The following is a 23,222-nucleotide window of genomic DNA, read 5'->3' as shown; positions in this document are numbered from 1 at the left end:
TTTTGTTTTTGTGATAGATCTCATAGGATCACTCGCACCAGGAGATCTTTGCACCAACTACTTAGCTGTGTCCGTTACCTTTGGGAAGTCCATAAAGTTGGTGGGCATGGGCTGATGGAAAGTGTTGGAGGGGTTCACGATGCCCGTGTCGTCCCGCTCCATGGCCTGATGCTGGGAGAAAGCACTCTGCTCCTGCATCTGCTGGTGCATCACGTGACCGCCCATCAGGGGCTGAGACCAGCCCGACATCGCCTCTGGTGGAGGGTAAGAGGGGAGGACTGAGATTTGGGATGGTGTGAGAGTTAATTGTCATGTTTAAAAAAAACATTTACACAGAAGACATTCACAATATATTACAAAACCTTACAAGAAACATCTTAAAACACTCTGAAGTTAAGACGATCAGGTCTACATCTATCCATTGTGCACTAACCCCATCCACCTTCCCCCTGAACACTCACCAGAAGAACTGCCCACTCCAAAGGACCAGATGCCCCCCTGTCCCACAGGCGGTGTGTAGCTGGCAGTGAGCATGGCGTGGTTGACGGAGCCCGTCTGGCGGATACGTGCCAGGCGCTCTGTGCCGATTGGAGGGGGCACCTTGCGGTCTTGCTGGCTATTGCTGCTGGGCTTAGCCTGAATCAGAGCCGGGGTCACCATGGACGCACAGAGGGGGGACGAGCCCCCGGACGACACAGAGGGCACTGGGGACTCACCTGAGGGAGTCGCAAAGGCTTGGCTTGTTAGATTAATCAAATACTTCGGATAAAATCACATTAAATCATTTGATTTGGCTTCATTTACTTTCATTATCTTACCAAGTGACTGTCTCAGTGTCCCCACCTTGACAGTAGACAACGAAGCTAATGTACTGTGTTTACAAAACAACAAAAAACAGGGGGGTGGCACAGAACATCTATGAAGCAACGGCCCTGTTCCCGCTCCCTGTGTTGTGTTCTTACAGGAGGTGGAGGCGCTCCAGGGGTGAGGAGAGAAGTGCTGGCGGCTGAAGGAGGGCGTGCCCACGGAGGCTGGACCCTGCAGGTACACTGGACTGCAAGAGATACTGGTGGCGAAGCTAGTCAGCGCAGCAGACGAAGAGATGGAGTTTCCCGACGGGTCCATTGGGTGCATTCCTGAAACAAAGAGTTCAACTGACCCGGTAAAATTATGTAGGCACAAATCACTGTAATAAACTGAACTAGTCTGTCAATATACAGGTAACTGCCAAAATAAAGGAAGCAGTTGAGTAAATAAATTAGGGTTCTGGTTCCTATGGTGTTGGGTGAATTTTCCTTCCATGGGTTAGGTCCACTCAACCCCTCAAAGGGCAAGGTAAATGACAATGCAACCATCCACAGGGCACAAGTGGTCACTGAATGGTTTGATGAGCATGAAAATTATGTAAACCTTACTTCGAGATTCTGGAGCAGCGCCTGAGACAGTATTTACCACTACCATCAACAAAATAACAAATTATTATTTATTGTGGAAGAATGGTGTCACATCCCTCCAATAGAGTTCCAGACGCTTGTAGAATTTATGCCAGGACTCATTGAAGATGTTCTGGTGGCTTGTGGTGGTCCAACGCCCTATTAAGACACTTTAATGTCGGCGTTTCCTTTGTTTTGTCAGTTCCTGTATGCATGTATGTATGCATGTATGTATGTGAAGAGTACTGCTTTGTGGAATCAGTTGATTTTTTGTTTCTATGAAACAAAAGTTTTGTCTTGGAGCTATGGGTTAAGACTGTGTGTGTGTGTGTGTGTGGTGGAGTCTTTATGGTCCTTGTTGCTTACCGATTGGACTGGTGACAATCCTCTGGGTGTTACAGCGGTACCCTGGTGCCTTGGAGCCATCAGGAGGGGGCACCATGTTCTCCATCTGTCCCATGCCCCCTATATAGGCCGGTGGAGCGGTGTAGGGCTGCTCAGGAGGGGTCCGTGCAGGCAGGTGACATGCTCCCCACACCTGGTTGTTGCCCACCTGGTTGCTGTCAAACATGCTGCTGAAATGGTTGAAGAGGGCTGTGGGGCCGTAGTTGGGGGGCAGCTGCTGGGCCTTGCCCCCGTGGATGTGCATCTGGGAGCCGTTCATCATGCCCATGTTGGAGGACATCTGCTGCTGCATGGAGGGGGTTGTCATGCTCTGGCTGGCATGCTGCTGCTGTGATTTCTGACGTTGCTCCTGAGATGCTCCAGAGGGTACAAATACAGACTGGTGCTCCTGTAGAGATGCCCCAGCTGCCATGGGGTAGAACTGGGCCGAGGGCTGCATGCGTGAGTGAGCAGGCGATGCGTAGTGAGGTAAAGTGCTGCTGGTGTGTGTGACTGTGCTGCCCCCTGCTGGTGCAGAGCGAGACGTGGGCAGGAGGGAGCAGGGAGGCTGGGCGGGCCGGAGGCTGGGCTCTGTGCTGGAGGAGGAGGGGAGGGACAGCTGCTGCTGTCGGCTATCTGGCTGCTGTGAGGGCAGTGGTGGTGGAGCAGTGGGAGCTGTGAAGTGCATGGGGCCGGTGGAGTCGGAGCCTTCAGATGCTCCACCTTGGACAGGTGCCGCTGAGTCTGGAGGGGACTTCTCTTTACCAGGCATGGCGCAGCCAGCAGGCTCTAGCTTGGAAATGGGTAGCTGCTGTGCAGGTGGGGCGATAGGAGCAGGAGGGGAGGGTGTGGTAGAGGGCATGGTGGGGGGTGCAGCGCCCACCTGTGTAGCGGGCGCACCACTCAAGGTCGAGGTGACCACTGCCATGCTGGCCTTCTTTGATTCGCCAGAAAAGATCTGCTTCCTGACGGCGGAGGGCATGGGGGTTCCAGAGGGTGCAGATCTGGAGGGAGAGGCGGTGGCTGCAGGGCCTGCTATAAAGGTAGGGGCTGTGTACTCTGGATGGGCAGTGGAGGCAGGCAAGGGCCGGGGAGCAGTGGTCCCGTTGTGCTTGGGAGAGCTGTTAGTGCTGGCGGGGCTGATGGGACGCACCGGGAAGGGGCCCCAGGTGTTGGGCGACGGAGAGAAGGTGCCACCGAACTGTGCCATGGGCAGGCGCGGATGTCTGATGTGGTGCATGGTCTGGGCGGCCAGCAGGGCCAGGTGGGGGTTGGAGTACGCCAGAGGAAGTGAAACAAAAGGGGGCCTCACTCCGGGAGACAGGTTCTTCCCCATCTTCCCTCCCTGTTGAGAGACAGAGGACGACTGGAAGGACACAGCGGACGACGGCAACACTGATGCCAGGCCCTTGGAGCCGGACGCCGTAGTGTTGGTGGCCCCTGTGGAGGTGGTGTAGGTGGAGCCAATCTTGGTGCTGGTGCCAGGTGCGCGGATGTGGTTTCTGGGGATCAGGTCCTCCAGCTCCTTGGCTGGGTCCTGGATCAGGGCACTGATCAGCTGCACGGCGTGTCGAGTCGACTCTGTGCCACCTCTGAAAGACCAGAAGGAAGAAAAGCAGGTGTGTGTCAGACAGTAAAAATGACTATGATATACTGACAGACTGTTCTGTGAAAGCAGTAGACAAATTGGCTGGTCTAACCTGATGGTGATCATCCTCTCTCCATTCTTGTCCTTCTGTTTGTCCACGTCGATGTGAGCACCGGTCACATCCTGAATGGCAGTGATATTACAGCCACCTCTGCCCATGATCCGAGACACCACAGAGGCAGGCACCGACAGCTTCTTTGACCTGAGAATACACACAAAAGCAATTCAATTAATATATATGTGTCATACAGTGGGGCAAAAAAGTATTTAGTCAGCCAGCAATTGTGCAAGTTCCCCCACTTAAAAAGATGAGGCCTGTAATTTTCATCATAGGTACACTTCAACTATAACGGACAAAATGAGAAGAAAAAAAATCCAGAAAATCACATTGGGGGATTTTTTATGAATTTATTTGCAAATTATGGTCCGATTTTTTTCCCTCATTTTGTCTGTCATAGTTGAAGTGTACCTACGATAAAAATTACAGGCCTCTCTCATCTTTTTAAGTGGGAGAACTTGCACAATTGATGGCTGACTAAATAATTTTTTGCCCCACTGTATGTCTTTACGTTCCACAACTATGTAGTAGATACAAGTGGCAGTTGATTGTTATACATTACAAACTAAAGCACCGGAGATGCTAAACAGGGATATACTGTACTCCTACTGTCTTTATGCATAACAGTAACAACAGTAGCGACTGTTTGATTTGAGGCACATTCCTGTGAGCCAACTCACCTTCGCACCACCTCCTTCCAGCCTTCTTCTCTCTTCTGGCCCCTCTTGGGGCTGGTGAGGTTCATCTTGCTGATGGGAGAGATGACTGGCAGTGAAATAGTTCTGAACGAGGAGGGAAGGGAACTGGGCGTGAAGTCGTTTATGTGGTCATGGATTCTGAGAAGAAAGAATACGGAATAATAAACTTAAGAGAACCCTGCGGTGTACCTAAAACAATTCAGATGGAAGAATCCTGCATGTGTCCTTTCTACATTTTGCACTAAAGCCAGAGAAAACAAACCACTACAGCAGTATAATAGTTAAAGGACCAACAAAAGGTTATATTTTTAGTTTGGATACATAGCAGTTGAGCAAAAAAGACTAGCCACTTACTTATGGTGTGGTTTGGAGATGGACACAGTGATCTTGTCGTCTCGGGAGCTGTGTAGTGATGTGCACTGCCTCTTCTCAGGGACCGGCTGGGGCTGCTGGCTCACTACCGAGGGAGCAGACGATGAAGAGCAGGAGGAAGACGAAGAGGGCAGGTCCGGTAGGTAGTTGAGCTCCTGGCTCTTGCCTCCGCTGCTGCTCTCGCTGTTGCAGTCGGTGCTGTCCAAGTTGTCCGAGTCGCTTCCACCTGGCACCCCTCCACCCCTGGGCTCCCCGTGGATCTTGTTTTTGTTAACCTTCTGCTGAGCCAGTGCCACCTGGGGGTCTTGCAGGATGATGGGCTCGCTGGGGGAGTCCTTGGTCTTGTTCTTCTTGTTCTTGCGGTTGGTGCTGGGCGTGGTCGTCACATTGGCTCGTTTCTTGCCGAAGGCGTTGGTGAAGGTGCTAGAGGTGGCAGAGATGCCAATGGTGGTGGTTGTAGTAGCACTGGGCGGGTCAATAGGGACATCGCCATCTACACAGACCATGAGACAAGGAAGGAAAAGGTTATTCACCCTTATTTTACAATTGTAAATTAACAGAAATTCTTTTTAAAAAGATGCTGGATGGCTGCTTCTCAGTTGAGATGTACACTGAACAAAACAAACGCAACATGTAAAGTGTTGGTCCCATGTATCATGAGCTAAAAAAAAATATATTGTCCTGCTGGCTGCAGGAATGTCCATCAGAGCTATTGCCAGAGAACTGAATGTTAATTTTTCTACCACAAGCCTCCAACATTGTTATAGAGAATTTTGGCAGTACGTCCAACCAGCCTCACTACCACAGACCATGTGTATGGCGTTGTGTGGGCGAGCAGTTCGCTGATGTCAACATTGTGAACAGGGTGCCCTATGGTGGTGGTGGGGTTAAGGTATGGGCAGGCATAAGCTACGGACAACGAACACAATTGCATTTCATCTATGGCAATTTGAATGCACAGAAATACCCTGTGACGGGATCCTGAGAACCATTGCGAGGCCCATTTTTTAAAGGTATCTGTGACCAAAAGATGCATATGTGTATTCCCAGGCATGTGAAATCCATTGTTTAGGGCCCAATGAAATCAGTTAAAATTGACTGGTTTCCTCACATGAACTGTAACTCAGTAAAAAATATATTTCAAATTGTTGCATGTTGCATTTATATACATGTTCAGTACATTCTTCTTTCAGTTTACATAATAGGGAAACAAAACAGGCTGTAAATAAGTGAGTAGCTTGTTTAATTGTGACTTCAATATCCCTTCAGTCACGCAGACAGAGACATAGTTTATCTAGGAAAAAGGTCATCTTAAACAGCAATACAATGCTGATATCAGTATCTGGATTAGGCTATTAGAGGCTGTAAAGGTTGAGCTGGTAAATAGGTGCTCACCCTCGGAGGAGTCTTGATCCTGGTCCTGTAACTCCAGGTCCTCCTCCTTTACTTTGGCCTCTTCCTCCTCCAGCTTCCTCTTCTGCTCTTCCTTCTTCTTCTTGCGTTTCTCCTTACGCTTCTCACGCTTAGCAGCCAGGGCTTGCTTCTTACTTTCCTCCCTGGACTGTACACCCCAAGCAAAAACAGATGATTACAATATCTACAGAGACCTGTAAATCCATACAGACAAATGAGGAGCAGAAGGTTCGTGTCCCAAATGACACCCTATTGACCAGGGCCCATAAGTAGTGGATCATTCTACATAACTGTTGCAAATTGAGGTGGGACATTTTTGAAAAAACATTCAACATGCATGTCTTCAACATATGTCAGGTAGATATCCAGTGCCTTCAGAAAGTATTCATACCCCTTGACTTATTCCACACTTTGTGTTACAGTCAATTCAAAATGGATTAAATATTATTTTTAACCTCTCAAATCTTCAACACACAATACCCAAATGACAAAGTGAAAACATGTTTAGACATTTTTGCTCACTGAAAATTAAATACAGAAATATATCTAAAAATACCCCCCGAGTTAATACTTACTAGAAGCACCTACGGCAGCGATTACAGCGTTGAGTCTTTCTGGGTAAGTCTCTAAGAGCTTTCCACACCTGGATTGTGCAACATTTGCCCATTGTTATTTTCGAAAATTCTTAAACATCTTAAATGGTTGTTGATCTTCAAGTAGATTTAAGTCAAAACTGTAACTAGGCCATTCAGGAACATTCATTGTCTTCTTGGTAAGCAACGAGTGTAAATTTGGCCTGGTTTTAAATTGTCCTGCTGAATGGTGAATTAATCTTCCAGTGTCTGGTGGAAAGCAGACAGACAAGCTTTCCCCCTGCCTGTGCATAGCACCACTCCATTTTCTTTTTCAAATCCTGAAAATTCTCCCATCCTTAACCACTCATTATAAGCATACCCATAACATGATGTAGCCACCACTATGCTTGAAAATATGGAGATTGGTACTCAGTAATGGGTTGTATTGGCCTCAATCATAACACATGTATTCAGGACAAAAAAAGGTAATTGCTTTGCCACATTTTTTGCAGTATTACTTACATGCCTGGTTGTAAACAGGATGCATGTTTTGGAATATTGTTATTCTGTACAGGCATCCTTTTCACGCTGTCAATTAGGTTGGTATTGTGGAGTAACTACACTGCTGTTGATACATCCTCAGTTCTCTCGAAAAACAGCCATTAAACTGTTTTAAAGTCAACATTGGCCTCATGGTGAGATTAGGAAGGGCACCTGTATCTTTATAGTGACTGGGTGTATTGACATCATCCCAAGTATAATTAATAACTTCACCATGCTCTATGGGATATTCAATGTCTGCTTTTAAAAAATATATATCCATCTACCAAATAGGTGACCTTTGTGAGGCATTGGAAAACATCCATGATCTTTGTGGTTGAATCTGTGTTTTAAATTCACTGCTCGACTGAGGGACCTTACAGATACAGTTGAAGTCAGAAGTTTACATACACCTTAGCCAAATACATTTTAACTTAGTTTTTCACAACTCCTGACATTTAATCATAGTAAAAATTCCCTGTCTTAGATCAGATAGGATCACCACTTTGTTTTAAGAATGTGAAAAGTCAGAACAATAGTAGAGAATTATTTATTTCAGCTTTTATTTCTTTCATCACATTCCCAGTGGGTCAGAAGTTTACATACACTCAAGTAATATTTAGTAGCATTGCCTTTAAATTGTTTATCTTGGGTCAAACATTTTGGGTAGCCTTCCACAATAAGTTGGGTGAATTTTGGGCCATTCCTCCTGAGAGCTGGTGTCACTGAGTCAGGTTTGTTGGTCTCCTTGCTCGCACACGCTTTTTCAGTTCTGCCCACAAATATTCTATGGGATTGAGGTCAGGGCGTTGATGTCCTTAGGCCATTTTGCCACAACTTTGGAAGTATGCTTGGGGGTCATTGTCCATTTGGAAGACTCATTTGCGACCAAGCTTTAGCTTCCTGACTGATGTCTTGAGATGTTGATTCAATATATCCACAATTTTCCTTCCTCGTAATTCCATCTATTTTGTGAAGTGCACCAGTCCCTCCTGCAGCAAAGCAACCCCACAACATGATGCTGCCACCCCCGTGCTTCACGGTTCGGATGGTGTTCTTCGGCTTGCAAGCCTCCCCCTTTTTCCTCCTAACATAATGATGGTCATTATAGCCAAACAGTTCTATTTTTCTTTCATCAGACCAGAGGACATTTCTCCAAAAAGTACCATCTTTGTTCCCATGTGCAGTTGCAAACCATAGTCTGGCTTTTTAATGGTAGTTTTGGAGCAGTGGCTTCTTCCTTGCTGAGCGGCCTTTCAGGTTACGTTGATATAGGACTCGTTTTACTGTAGATATTGATACTTTTGTTACCGTTTCCTCAAGCACCTTCACAAGGTCCTTTGCTGCTGTTCTGGGATTGATTTGCACTTTTCGCACCAAAGTAAGTTCATGTCTAGGAGACAAAACGCGTCTCCTTCCTGAGCGGTATGACGGCTGCATGGTCCCATGGTGTTTATACTTGCATACTATTGTTTGTACAGAACAACGTGGTACCTTCGGGAATTTGGAAATTGCTCCCAAGGATGAACCAGAACCAGTCTACCATTTTTTCTGGGGTCTTGGCTGATTTCTTTTGATCTTCCCATGATGTCAAGCAAAGAGGCACTGAGTTTGAAGGTAGGACTCGAAATACATCCACAGGTACACCTCCAATTGACTCAAATAAGCTTCTAAAGCCATGACATCCCTTTCTGGAATTTTCCAAGCTGTTTAAAGGCACAGTCAACTTAGTGTATGTAAACTTCTGACCCACTGGAATTGTGATACAGTGAATTATAAGTGAAATAATCCGTCTGTAAACCATTTTTGGAAAAATTATTTGTGCCATGCACAAAGTAGTTGTCCTAGCCGACTTGCCAAAACTATTTTTTGTTAACAAGAAATTTGTGGAGTGGTTGAAAAATGAGTTTTAATTACTCCAACATAAGAGTATGTAAAGTTCTGACTTCAACTGTAATTGTATGTGTGGGGTACAGAGATGAGGTAGTCATTTAAAAATATCATATTCAACACTGTTGCTACAAACAGAGAATCCATTTAACTTTATTTTATTTAACGAGGCAAGTTAACCTGTTAAATCTATAGGGGCGCTATTTCATTTTTGGATAAAAAGACGTGCCCGTTTTAAGCGCAATATTTTGTCACAAAAAGATGCTCGACTATGCATATAATTAATAGCTTTGGAAAGAAAACACTGACGTTTCCAGAACTGCAAAGATATTGTCTGTGAGTGCCCCAGAACAGAAGCTACAGGCAAAACCAAGATGAAACTGCAACCAGGAAATGAGCAGGATTTGAGGCTCTGTTTTTCATTGTCTCCTTATATGGCTGTGAATGCGACAGGAATGAGCCTGCCCCATCTATCGTTTCCCCAAGGTGTCTGCAGCATTGTGACGTATTTGTAGGCATATCATTGGAAGATTGACCATAAGAGACTACATTTGCCAGGTGTCCGCCCGGTGTCTTCCGTCGAAATTGGTGCGTCATCTTCAACTGCACTTCTTTTTCCAAGCGATTCACCGGAGAAAGGAGACTACCACGAACGATATATCAATGAAGAGATATGTGAAAAACACATTGAGTATTGATTCTAAACAGCGTTTGCCCTGTTTCAGTCGATATTATGGAGTTAATTTGGAAAACAGTTCGCCGTTTTGATGACTGAATTTTCGTTGTTTTTTTTGGTACCCAAACGTGATGTACAAAACGGAGCGATTTCTCCTACACAAAGAATCTTTCAGGAAAAACTGAACATTTGCTATGTAACTGAGAGTCTCCTCATTGAAAACATCCGAAGTTCTTCAAATGTAAATGATTTTATTTGAATCCTTTTCTGGTTTTTGTGCAAATGTTGCCCGCTAAATGCTACGCTAAATGCTACGCTAGCTATCACAAATGCTTGTTTTGCTATGGTTCAAAAGCATATTTTGAAAATCTGAGATGACAGTGTTGTTAAGAAAAGGCTAAGCTTGAGAGCTAGCACATTCATTTCATTTGCGATTTTCATAAATAGTTAACGTTACGTTATGCTAATGAGCTTGAGGCTATAACTGGATACAGGTTTTTTTCATAGCCAAACGTGAACAAAACGGAGCGATTTGAGCTTGAGGCTATAAATAGAATCCCGGATCCGGGATTGCTCGACGCAAGAAGTTAATAAGATCAAATTCTATGACGGCCAACCAAAAGGCAAAAGGCCTGCTGCGGGGACTGGGATTAAAAATTAAAATATAGGACAACACGACAAGAGACACCTAAGACAACAACACAGCATGGAAGGAACACAAAATGACAACATGATAGCAGCACAACAACATGGCAGCAGCACAACATGGTAACAGCCCAAAACAGGGTCAAACATTATTGGGCACAGACAATAGCACAAAGGGCAAGAAGGTATAGACAACAATACATCACACAAAGCAGCCACAACTGTCAGTAACAGTGTCCATGATTTTGTCTTTGAATGAAGTGATTGAGATAAAACTGTCCAGTTTGAGTGTTTGTTGCAGCTTGTTCCAGTTGCTAGCTTCAGCGAACTGAAAAGACGAGCGAACCAAGGATTTGTGTGCTTTAGGGACCTATAACAGAATTTGACTGGCAGAGCGGGTGTTGTATGTGGAGGATGAGGGCTGCAGTAGATATCTCAGATGGGGGGGGGCTCCGAGTGTTTTATAAATGAGCATCAACCAGTTTACAGAGGAGTATAGAGCTCAGTTTTGTGTCCTACAAGCAGCATTGGTGGCAAATCTGATGGCTGAATGGTAAAGAGCACCCTTACCTGCCGATCTATAAATTACGTCTCTGTAATCTAGCATCTGAATCAGGGTTCGTTTGGCAGCTGGGGTGAAAGAGGAGCGATTACGATAGAGGAGACCAAGTCTAGATTTAACTTTAGCCTGCAGCTTTCATGTGTGCTGAGAGAAGGACAGTGTACAGTCTAGCCATACTCCCACATACTTGTATGAGGTGACTACGTCAAGCTCTAAACCCTTAAAGGTAGTAATCAGACCTGTGGGGGAGAGGGGCATTCTTCTAACCAAACCACATGACCTTTGTTTTGGAGGTGTTCAGAACAAGGTTAAGGGCAGGGAAAGCTTGTTGGACACTAAAAAAGCTTTGTTGTAGAGCGTTTAACACAAAATCTGGGAGGGAGCAGCTGAGTATAAGACTATCAGATTATAACCTGAAAGGTTATCAGTATTCAAAACACTCTTCCTTAACCACATCTCAGTAATGACCAACACATCTGGATTGGAGTGGTGAACCTACACTTTCAATTGAACCATTTTAGGTAATAAGCTTCTTGTGTTAATGTGCATAAAACCCAGGCCTTTACGGGAACAGAAGTCAGTGAAGCAGATATCAGGGCACAAGTCAGAATTGGTGATAGCAACAGTAGATGGGCCAGGATGTACATGCACATTTCCAGATATCATCAACAGTAATACAATCAAGGCATGGCATAGGACAGGGAGAGCTCTGCAGTTCTGATTTATGACATTAGAATGTGCATTAGACTGGCAACAAGATCATTTTGTACAACAAGTTCCTCAGGTAACATGAATACAAAGCCGACTTCAGGAGGTTAGAATAGGGTGGGGACCAAAAGTCAGTGTAACCAATAGAGAGTCTGGGTTCCGAGTGTGGGAACAGTCTGTCCCATGGTTGGGTAAACAATAAAAAGCTCATAGTGAACAAAGCATGCAGGAGTCATGAGGCAAATCTCAAAATGCACAAAAAAAAAAAAACTTGGGGCTAGCCATTGTAAGTTCAGAGTCAATCGAACCAACAGTGCCTGTGTGCTGGAGGCGAGCGAAAGCTCGGGAGAGAGGTGGGAGTGTGGTGCGGGTACCTGTACAAGACATGGGGCGACAAGCCAGGGCAGACGGTGAACAGATCACCAGGTGGTTTCCAAGCAGCAGTGCAGCAGGAGTTATTTATGCTTGCCATAACAAAGGGGTTGAATACTTATTGACTCAAGACAATTCAGCGTTTCATTTTTTATTAATTTGTCCCCCAAAAATTTTGTTTTTAAATAAACATAATTCCACTAACATTATGGGGTATTATGTTCAGGACAGAGAATCATTTTTTTGTAAAATTCAGGTTGTAACACAAAATGTGGAAAAAGTCATGTGGAACACTAGCTGACTTGTGATGGCTCTACATAAGACAGTCTTATGTCCGTAGAGCCATCACCATGCGCAACATGAGTGTCATGCTCATACAAAACATACATTTCTAAAAGCTTACCCAAAAAATTCCCAATTAAAATTTGACTGCAATGAAAGCATACCTGGTAGAATGAAATCATTATGTTTTGTTTCAAATGTGTAAAAGGATGAAACAAAACAGACATGAGATATCCCTCACTGATAGTATCCTAAAAATGAGGAATATTTCAAGCAGAGGGAGATGGCAGCAGCGGAAAAATATATATAATGTCAGTGCTTCCCAGAGAATGCGGAAGTTGAGAGCAAAGCCGAGAGAAAAAGCAGAGTGTGTCAAGATAATCAAATGTTAGAATACAACAGGTACAACCTTAGAGTGAAATTCTTAATGAGCCCTTTTCTTGAACTGCATTGTTGGTTAAGAAAATATTTACCAAATAAAAAAACTAAAATTAAAAGTAACAAGAACATAATAATGAGCTATATACAGGGGTTACCGGTAACCGAGTCAATGTGCGGGGTTACAGGAAAGTGACTATGCATACCGTAGATTTATTTATTTATTTTACCTTTATTTTACTAGGCAAGTCAGTTAAGAACAAATTCTTATTTTCAATGACAGCCTAGGAACAGTGGGTTAACTGCCTGTTCAGGGGCAGAACGACAGATTTGTATCTTGTCAGCTTGTGGATTTGAACTTGCTACCTTCCGGTTACTAGTCCAACCACTAGGCTACCCTGCCGCCCCAAGATAATTAAAGCAGTGTAAAAACTAGGTAAAATAGTCCGGTTGGCCATTTGATTAATTGTTCAGCAGTCTTACGGCTTGGGGGTTGAAGCTGTTAAGGAGCCGTTTGGACCAGTACCACTTTCCATGCGATAGCAGAGGGAACAGTCTATGTCTTGGATGACTGGAGTCCGACATTTTTTTTTTGGCTTCCTCTGACACGCATAGTATATAGGTCCTGAATGTCAGGAAACTTGGACCCAGTAAAGTACTGGGCCGTACGCACTACCCTCTGTAGTGCCTTATGGTCAGATGCTGCGCAGTTGCCATACCAGGCTGTGATGCAACTGGTCAGGATGCTCTTGATGGTTTAGTTGTAGAACTTTGAGGAACTGGGGACCCATGCCAAATCTTTTCAATCACCTGAGGAGGAATAGGCGTTATCGTGCCCTCTTCACAACTGTCTCAGTGTGTTTGGACCATGATAGTTCGTTGGTGATGTGAACACCAAGGAACTTGAAACTCGACCCGCTGCACTTCAGCCGTCGATGTTAAATGGGGGCCTGATTGGCCATCCTTTTCCTATAGTCCACAATCAGCTCCTTTGACTTGCTCACATTGAGCGAAAGGTTCTTGTCCTGGCACCACACTGCCAGGTCTCTGACCTCCTCCCTATAGGCTGTCTCATCGTTGACGGTGATCAGGCCTACCACTGTTGTGTCGTCTGCAAACTTAATGATGGTGTTGGAGTTGTCCTTGGCCACGCAGTCGTAGGTGAACAGAGAGTATAGGAGGGGACTAAGCATGCACCGCTGAGAATCACCGTGGCAGATGTGTAGTTACCTACCCTTACCACCTTTAGCTTGTTCCTTGAAAGCGTCAGTTGAAACCTCAAGCTCGGCGCAGATGTTGCCTGTAATACCTGGCTTCTTGTTGGGATATGTATGTACGGTCACTGTAGGGACGACGTCGTCGATGCACATTGATGAAGCCGGTGACAGGTGGAATACTCCTCAATGCCATTTGATGAATCCCAGAACATATTCCAGTCTGTGTTAGCAGTCCTGTAGCGTAGCATTCACGTTATCTTACCACTTCCGTATTGAGCGAGTAACTGGTACTTCCTGCTTTAGGTTTTGCTTGTAAGCGTGAATCAGGAGGATATTATGGTCAGATTTGCCAAATGGAGGGCGAGGGAGAGCTTTGTATGCTTCTCTGTGTGTGGAGTAAAGGTGGTCTAGAGTTTTTTCCCCCCTCTGGTTACACATGTGACATGCTGGTAGAAATGAGGTAAAATAGATTTGTTTGCCTGCATTAAAGTCCACAGCCACTAAAAGCACTACTTTTGGATGGGCATTTTCTTGTTTGCTTATGGCCTTAAATAGCTCGTTGAGTGCAGTCTTCGATGGAGCTGCACTGTTCTGCCAATGCACGGAAAAAACAGTAACGAACAGAATTACAGAAAAAGGCAAAGCTGTCTTTAAAAAAAACTTGAACAGAGAGCAGCTAGGTCAAAAGAGGAGCATGAAAGAAAACTGTGGAAAAATATTGTCAGGACAACAAAAAGACAAAGCGGGTTTAAAGCACAACAGAAATTGGAGGCAAAGAGAATTAATCTCAAGGAACTAGAGGATAAATTAGAATAACAGAGAAAGCAACTTGACCATTCTAAAAGAGCCTTGCTGACAGCAGTGCGAGATGAAGGGCTTCCATCTGCCAGAAGAAGGAACTTTAAAAAGGCTAAAGCCCGTATGCCAAAACAGGCAGCACAGTATGTCACTGCTACCATGGACTTCATTGACAAGGCCTCACCGAGCCATTTTCCGTCAGAAGATCAAAAACACAGACGGGAATTTGGAAGTGGCAGGCCTATGAAAAGTCCAGACAATCTGCAACTAGGAAGGCTTTGGCTTGTTCACTGAATAAGAAATAAACTATGGGAACAGTTTGCAAAAAGATTTGGGGTCAGCAGAAAACTTAAGGCAAGCAACAACAAAAAACCCAGAAGGTCAACATAGATCAGTGGTCACCAACCGGTCAATCGCGATCCACTGGTTGATCTCCAAGGCATTCCTAGATGATCAGCAAACATTTCTGTAAAAAAAAATGAACGATAAGCCTTGAGTTCCTATTTTGTTTTTTTCATTGTCTCGTGCAGTTGGTGCACCCGATTCAGCTGCCATGCGTGATTTTATATGTCTGGAGGTACAAACTCTGCCTTCCCAGGGGGAGCAAATCAAGTGCACTATAGACCTACCACTGGCCAATCGTATGGCTCAGATTGCTGTGTCTGCAGTAACGTAACAGGCATAACAGAAAGCTACAGCAAATTTGAAACTGAGATTTTTAAAGCATGGCTAGAGAGAGACTGTCAACGAATAGGGCAAAGAACTGCTGTTATGAGTGAGTTCATGTTGAAATTCTTACTCAGCACTGTCAACACTTCAATAAACCATTAAATGTGGGTTCTCCCTTCTTCCACTTGCTCTACAACCAGCACTGCAGCTGCAACGAATAAGTAGGGAAGTATCGATAGGCTTGCGTTATTATTAGCGGCTTGTGTCTTTTTTAATATTAAACTTTCTCTGTTCATAGGAGTAAAATGAATTTGTGCATGAATCAGAAAATGCTGTGCAACTCGAGTTGCCATCAGCTGGAAGACTGTGCCCCTTTTTGGTCAGTCAGCGCAGGAAAGGGATTGATGTTAAGAGGAGGACCCTCAGTATGCTGCCCTCTCCCTCCACTGAGACTGACCATCAGATGCAAGCTCCACCAGCCCAGTAAAATCAAAAGCAAATGATTAAAACGCATGCTCACTCAGCTGTGCCTCATGTAGGGGATCTCCCCAACTCAAAAAAAATATTTGTAGAGCAAAAGTAGTCTGTTCTTTCAATCGATTGGTCTAAAAAAATGTTAAGGTGTATTTTTCCATATTAAGACACCCTGTGTGTTTTAATAAAATCAGCTATACGCAATGAGCTTTTCTGATGCTTAAAAGCTAACAGTTTGATGTCAATGCGGAGCTATACAGAGCCCTCCGCATTGTTACAACATTTGGGAGGCGCATGGAGATGCGGTACAGAGCTCGATTTGGCCTCTGCGTGCCTCTGGAGGCTCCGCAATTGCGTCACACCCTCCATATGGAGCCTCCCACCACATTTTCAAATCAAGCTTAAATTGGATTTTAGTCTAGGCCTCCAAAATGGATTAGTTCACTGAGATGGGTGCAAATATACATACAGTACCAGTCAAATGTTTGGACACCTCTACTCATTCCAGGGATTTTTTATTTTGACTATTTTCTACATTGTAGAATAACAGTGAAGACATCAAAACTATGAAAACACATGTAGTAGCCAAAAAAGTGATAAACAAATCAAAATATACTTGAGATTCTTCAAAGTAGCCACTCTTTGCCTTGATGACAGCTTTGCACACTCTTGGCATTCTCTCAACCAGCTTCATGAGGTAGTCACCTGGAATGTATTTCAATTAACAGGTGTGCCTTGTTCATTTGTGGAATTTCTTTCTCTGTTAATGCATTTCAGACAATCAGTTGTGTTGTGACAAGGTAGGGGTGGTATTCAGAAGATGGTATTTTACCAAATAGGGCTAAGTCCATATTATGGCAAGAACAGCTCAAATAAGCAAAGAGAAACGACAGTCCATCAATACTTTAAGATAAGGTCAGTCAATCTGGAAAATTTCAAGAACTTTCAAACTGCAGTCGCAAAAACCATCAAGCTCTATGATGAAACTTGCTCTCATGAGGCCAGCTACAGGAATGGAAGACCCAGAGTTAACTCTGCTGCAGAGGATAAGTTCATTAGAGTTAACTGCAGCCCAAATAAATGGTTCAGAGTTCAAGTATCAGACACATCTCACCATCAACTGTTCATAGGAGACTGCTTAAAATCAGGCCATCATGGTTGAATTGCTGCAAAAAAAACGATACTAAAGATCACCAATAATAAGAAGAGACTTGCTTGGGCCAAGAAACACAAACAGCGAACATTAGACCGGTGGGAATCTGTCCTTTGGTCTGATTAGTCCAAATGTGAGATTTTTTGTTCCAACTGCCACAGAATAGGTGAACGGATGAGCTCTGCATGTTTGGTTCCCACCGTGAAGCATGTTGGAGGTGGTGTAATGGTGCATTGCTGGTGACACTGCAGTTTATTTAGAATTCAAGCCACACTTAACTAGCATGGCTACCATAGCACTCTGCAATGTAGAAAATATTAAAAACAAAGAAAAACCCTTGAAAAAAAATACATATTTTTGTTACTGCTCGACTAAAATAACCTCGGACGACCAGCAGCCTAACGACCAAACAATCGACCAGTCGACTAATTGGGTTCAGCCCTTACTCACAAGTAATACAACAACTGATCTATTACCGGTGTGATTATATAGTCTACATCAAATGTTGAAATACATTTTTTAAAGCAGTCTGAAAATAACAATGCATTGGCAGGGCAATTCAAGCTAAATCAATAGGTGGTGATAATGTTTTGGGCCTATAGCCTAATGCATAAACCTCATTACTACGGTACTGTTTTTAATAGGTTAATGTTGCATAAGCGTACAATTTTTAAAGTCATGTAAAAAAGAATATCCGAAAGGTAGATCTTGGCTTGGATTTTGACTGAGAAAGTGATTGACTCAAAAGGGTGGTGACCACTGACATAGATTGAGGTAATCTACAGTCTCAGCAGTGGAAAAATATGAGGCAGTCTCTCTCAAAGTGCCAAATAAGGAAAAGGTGAGCAAGAAGACTGGGAGCGCAGCCAGCGTCCGAGAGCACTCCATTGCTCAGCTGTACCAAGAACTTCTCAAAGCCAACCCTTGTAACTCAATAGGAGCTGCTATGTTTTACAGAAAAAAAGAGCAAGAACCATTAAACCACAGAAAAGTGCTAAACATGTGGGTTGCTTGCCTCTACAAATACTTTGAAATTATCAAAACAGAAATTACACAGTGAACGGCCACCTGATGAGCAAATATTCACCAACCATAAAAGGTGTGCATGCATTCAACAGTTGCACTATGCAAGAGAAAGGATGGTGGAAATCCCCTGTAGTTAAGTGTCAAACGGCAGTGCAAGGATTGGTGTCCATATACAAGATCCATTTATTGCCCCCCTCCTCAACAACATAAAAGGACACTGATGGGAGATTGTCAGACAAAAAAAAGTAACAAAATGGGAAACAAGAGTACGCCAAAAAGAAAAAAAATGTATCACTGGTCTGTAAGCGTGAATCTATGGAGATGCTTACTGATGAACAAGAAGTTCAAGCTTATTCCGAACACATATTCATCATGGACTGGCAGAACAACCAACTTGCAAAAGTGAAAGCCAACCTTCCAGAACACACAGCACTGGGCATCCTGGACTTTGCAGAAAACTACACTTGCAGGTCCCAGCATGAGGCCCAGGGGGCTTACTGTACACAAGAGAGTGCTACACTGCACCCCTTGGTCATGTACTACAAATATGGAAAATGCCCCATGACCATCACAGAAAGTTGTATAATGATATCAGTTGACCTCAAACATGACTACAATGCGGTCGACGCATTTCAAACTGCAGCTATTGATCACCTGAAAAACCAAAGAAATCTGAAGCTCAACAAGTTGTAAAGATACTCTGACAGCTGTGGTGCACACTACACATCACAAGGAACTATATCTGATGTTAGCTATGCTGTGTCTGATTTTGGTTTCCCCATACAACGTAACTATTCTGGCTGCAGACACAGTAAAGGTGCCAGTGATGGGGAAAGTGCAGTAATCAAGAGTCTTGCAACCACAGCAGTGAAGGATGGCCAAGCCCTGATCAGAAACGCAAAGGAGCTCTACAACTACAGCATTGCATCAAAAACAACAGGGTAGTGGCAACCAGAAACCTCAGCTGCTTCTGTGATTGCCTCCATGGGATTGCAGTTTGTGAGAATATATGTTGAGCAATGGAGAGAGGTGAAACTTCAGAGTCTGCATGGTAAGTAACACATTGCTTACATTACGGCGGCAGGGTAGCCTAGTGGTTAGAGCGTTGGACTAGTAACCGAAAGGTTGCAAGTTCAAACCCCCGAGCTGACAAGGTACAAATCTGTTGTTGTGCCCCTGAACAGGCAGTTCACCCACTGTTCCTAGGCCGTCATTGAAAATAAGAATTTGTTCTTAACTGACTTGCCTAGTAAAATAAAAGGTAAAATATATATATATTTTTTTAAATTACATAAATCTTGTTTCATATTAAATTACTAATTTCAATAACCTCATGTAATTCTTTGTTTCCATACCAGAACTTTGAAAGATAGCCAAGACCAGATGGATGACATCACACACACACACACAGTTCTGGAGGTGTATTGATGGTAGTGGTGAATAAGAGATCTAATGTCATAAATCCAGAGAACATGCTGCAAGTGAAAATAGGGTATACAGTTTAAGAGACACTGCTTGAATAGTGTACCGATTTACTGAAATTCATTGATTATTATCAATAATTTTCTTGACAGAGCCCATTGTATTGTATTATTATATCAACTACAATGGCAAGATAAAGTATGTGAACCCTTTGGCATTAACTGGATTTCTGAATAAATTGGTCATCAAATGGATTTCTGCATAAATTGGTCAATAAATTTAATCTGATTTTCATCTAAGTCACAACAATAGACAGTGTGCTGAAACTAATAACACACAAATTGTATTTTTCTTGTCTATAATGAATACATAATTAAAAACTTTACAGTGTAGGTTGGGGAAAGTATGTGAACCCCTTGGCAAGTGTCTTCTCCAATAGCTAATTGGAGTCCAATCAATTAGACGAGATTGGAGATGTTGGTTAGAGCTGCCTTGCCCTATACAAAAAAATCAAAATGTAAGTTTGCTAATCACAAGAAGCATTGCCTGATGTGAGCCATGCCTCGAACAAAAGAGGTCTCAGAAGACCTAAGATTAAGAATTGTTGACTTGCATAAAGCTGGAAAGAGTTTTAAAAAGTATCTCTAAAAGCCTTAATGTTCATCAGTCCACGGTAAGACAAATTGTCTATAAATGGAGAAAGTTCAGCACTGTTGCTACTCTCCCTAGGAGTGGCCATCCTGCAAAGATGACTGCAAGAGCACAGTGCATTATGCTCAATGAGGTTAATAAGAATCCTAGTGTCAGCTAAAGACTTACAGAAATCTCTGGAACATGCTAACATCTCTGTTGACAATTCTACAATACGTAAAACACTAAACAAGAATGGTGTTCATGGGAGGACACCACAGAAGATTCCACTGCTGAAGTTTGCAAAACTGCACCTGTATGTTCCACTGCACTACTGGCAAAATATTATGTTTACAGATGATACTACAGTTGAGTTGTTAGGAAGGAACACACAACAAAAAGGCACATCACACCAACATCAAAACCTCATCCCAACTGTAAAGTATGGTGGAGGGAACATCATGATTTGGGGCTGCTTGCTTTCATTGCCGGAAAAATTCATTCCCAAGTTTATCAAGACATTTTGCAGGAGAATGTAAGGCTATCTGTCCACCAATTGAAGCGCAACAGAAGTTGGGGATTGCAACAGGAGAACGATCCAAAACACAGAAGTAAAATCATCATCAGAATGGCTTCAACAGAAGAAAATATGCCTTCTGGAGTGGCCCAGTCAGAGTCCAGACCTCAACCCGATTGAGATGCTGTGGCATGACCCCAAAGAGAGCAGTTCACCCCAGACATCCCAAGAATATTGTTGAACTGAAACAGTTTTGTAAAGAGGAATGGTCTAAATTTCGTCCTGACCATTGTGCAGGTCTGATCCGCAACTACATTTGGTTGTGGTTATTGCTGCCAAAGGAGGGTCAACTAGTTATTAAATCCAAGGGTTCAACATACTTTTTTCCACCCGGCACTGTGAATGTTTACATGGTGTGTTCAATAAAGACATGAAAATGTATAATTGTGTGTGTGTTATTAGTTTAAGCAGACTGTGTTTGTCTATTGTTGTGACCTAGATGAAGATCAGATCAAATTGTATGACCAATTTATGCAGAAATCCAGGTACTCCCAAAGGGTTCACATAATTTCTATATTCAGTGGCAAGAAAAAGTATGTTTATTTTTTTCCATTCTTCAGGAATGGTTAGCATTGCTATAAATGATCGGGAAATTAACTAAAGCACAAAAAGACTTGGCTACAAATAAACATGCGGTGTCCATGTTTCACGTGACATTTTGACTGACATGTAGATGTTTTGTGGTTGCAAGGTGGCTTTCTGGTCTCATTGTGGACATCTATACTTTTGCTCCTGTAACTACACAAAATCATATTGAAATATATATTTTTTTAAAGTAAATGTTTACTCTGTCACACCTTGGCCCCTTTATTTATAGAAAGGCCCATATAATACACACACCTTTGTATTGCATATTTGACATACTTACCTGAATTCCTTACCACCCCACTAAAGGTATCTGCAAATAAATTCATTAAAAATCCTACAATGTGATTTTCTGGATTTTTTTTCTTCTCATTCTGTCTGTCATAGTTGAAGTGTACCTATGATGAAAATTACAGGCCTCATCTTTTTAAGTGGGAGAACTTGCACAATTGGTGACTGACTAAATACTTTTTTGCCCCACTGTATATATATAATTTTCTGGGGTGGGACTACAAATAGCACCACTTCTGTATAATCATAAATATAGGGAATAGGGTGGCATTTGGGATGCAAAAGCTTTTGTTTGATAAAAAAGGTCAAAGTTACTCACCTTCTCCAAGTCCAGCTCCTTCAGCAGAATGCTGGCGTTCTTGTTGGCTTCTGCTGCCTGCTGATCTTTGGCTTTGACAATGGTCTCCATGCACTGGTGACATTTCTTCAGCAGGTCCTAGGAGGAGTATAAAACAAGCTTTGCCGTTGGGAGTTCACCCACACTTTGAGCGTCATAGTGTTTTACCCATGTTGATATTTTTCTAATTTTCAATTAATTTATTGCCTTGTCTGTTTTATCTTACCTTGTCTGCGATGGTGGCAATGTATCTCATGCACTCGATGTCCGAGGGGAACTGGTTGACCTCCTTCACCAGGTACTGCACCACCTTCACATGGCCCTGTAAGACAGAGGTCAGAGCTCAACCTCCCAGGATTCTTCTTCCATTTGCGCACCACCAGGGTCAATATCTAGGTGCAGGAAAGGGGAGCACATCCTAGAGTGCCAAAGTGTCAGATATGAGATATTCAACTATAAGTCAATATCAGAGCATATTTACAAAAAGGAGCATGTCACACGAGTGTTTAATCACAGTATAGTTTCATTTAGGTAGTGGTGGGGGGGTCAGTAATGTACCTTGCGAAAAGCAGCCATGAGCGGTGTGATCTTGCGGTTGTCTGCTGCATCGACATCGGCCCCGGCCTGCACCAGAAGCTGCACCACGTCAAAATGCCCACCGTTGGCTGCCAGCCACAAGGGTGTGTTCCCCTTCTTATTACGCACGTCGATGTGAGCACCTCTGAGGATGAAGATGACAGGGTGAGTAGACTAATGATATTCTGACAAATGCCATGCTCAATCTCATATTACAGTCATAGGACTGTATCAGTAATTACCTGTTGATGAGGAGCTCACAGAACTTGTAGTGGCCCTTGTCTGCAGCAATGGTGAGCGCCGTGTCTCTGGAGGAGGGGACAGGTGGGGCGTTGACGTCAGCACTCTTGTCCAGCAGCACGCGTCCCACCTCAGCATAGCCACCCGACGCAGCCTCCATGAGGGGAGTCAGACCAGTCTAATAGAGAATGTAGGAGTCAGTGACATACTCCACCAAATAGACACCACACTAACACCAAACCTAATGTCTGACTCCAGCTCACATAACGACATGTCATGTTTAGCCGATAGCAGCTGCTCGCACCTTGGCGCGGTGCTCCACGTTGGCCTTGCGGTCCAGCAGCAGACTGACTACCTCCGCCCGTCCCTGGAAGCAGGCCAGGGTCAATGCCGTGTTGCGGTTGGTCTCGATCTGAGCGTTGATGTCCGAGCCCATGTCTAACAGCAGCTTGACCGCAGGGACATGGCCGTTCATGGCCGCCAGCATCAGAGGAGAGATACCGAGCTTACTCCCAGTCCTGAAGGAAACAGATACGCAATGAGAGAAACAGACAGGGAGCGGGGAAAGCAAAGATAACATAAACAGTTCAAGT

At 43.8% G+C, this 23,222-nt stretch overlaps 1 protein-coding gene across 4 annotated transcripts in view; it reads right to left on the bottom strand.

The window, feature by feature from the left end:
- LOC135548734 (ankyrin repeat and KH domain-containing protein 1-like) overlaps positions 1 to 23,222 on the bottom strand; it is a 53,556-nt gene that overhangs the window by 880 nt on the left and 29,454 nt on the right. For all 4 annotated transcript variants that reach the window (XM_064978612.1, XM_064978613.1, XM_064978614.1 and 1 more), the window contains exons 20-32: positions 22,934 to 23,147; positions 22,632 to 22,807; positions 22,372 to 22,534; positions 22,040 to 22,135; positions 21,796 to 21,912; positions 5,989 to 6,154; positions 4,576 to 5,086; positions 4,204 to 4,359; positions 3,518 to 3,667; positions 1,800 to 3,409; positions 963 to 1,136; positions 462 to 716; positions 79 to 278 (exon numbers count right to left, since the gene is read on the bottom strand). In XM_064978612.1, the coding sequence (XP_064834684.1) occupies positions 79 to 278; positions 462 to 716; positions 963 to 1,136; positions 1,800 to 3,409; positions 3,518 to 3,667; positions 4,204 to 4,359; positions 4,576 to 5,086; positions 5,989 to 6,154; positions 21,796 to 21,912; positions 22,040 to 22,135; positions 22,372 to 22,534; positions 22,632 to 22,807; positions 22,934 to 23,147 (3,988 nt within the window). The remainder of the gene's footprint in view (positions 1 to 78; positions 279 to 461; positions 717 to 962; positions 1,137 to 1,799; positions 3,410 to 3,517; positions 3,668 to 4,203; positions 4,360 to 4,575; positions 5,087 to 5,988; positions 6,155 to 21,795; positions 21,913 to 22,039; positions 22,136 to 22,371; positions 22,535 to 22,631; positions 22,808 to 22,933; positions 23,148 to 23,222) is intronic.

Source organism: Oncorhynchus masou, chromosome 11 (genome assembly GCF_036934945.1).
Source record: "Oncorhynchus masou masou isolate Uvic2021 chromosome 11, UVic_Omas_1.1, whole genome shotgun sequence".
Classification (NCBI taxonomy): domain Eukaryota; kingdom Metazoa; phylum Chordata; class Actinopteri; order Salmoniformes; family Salmonidae; genus Oncorhynchus; species Oncorhynchus masou.
Note: the sequence above shows the minus strand (reverse complement) of the source record. Positions and strands in the feature narration are given on the sequence as shown.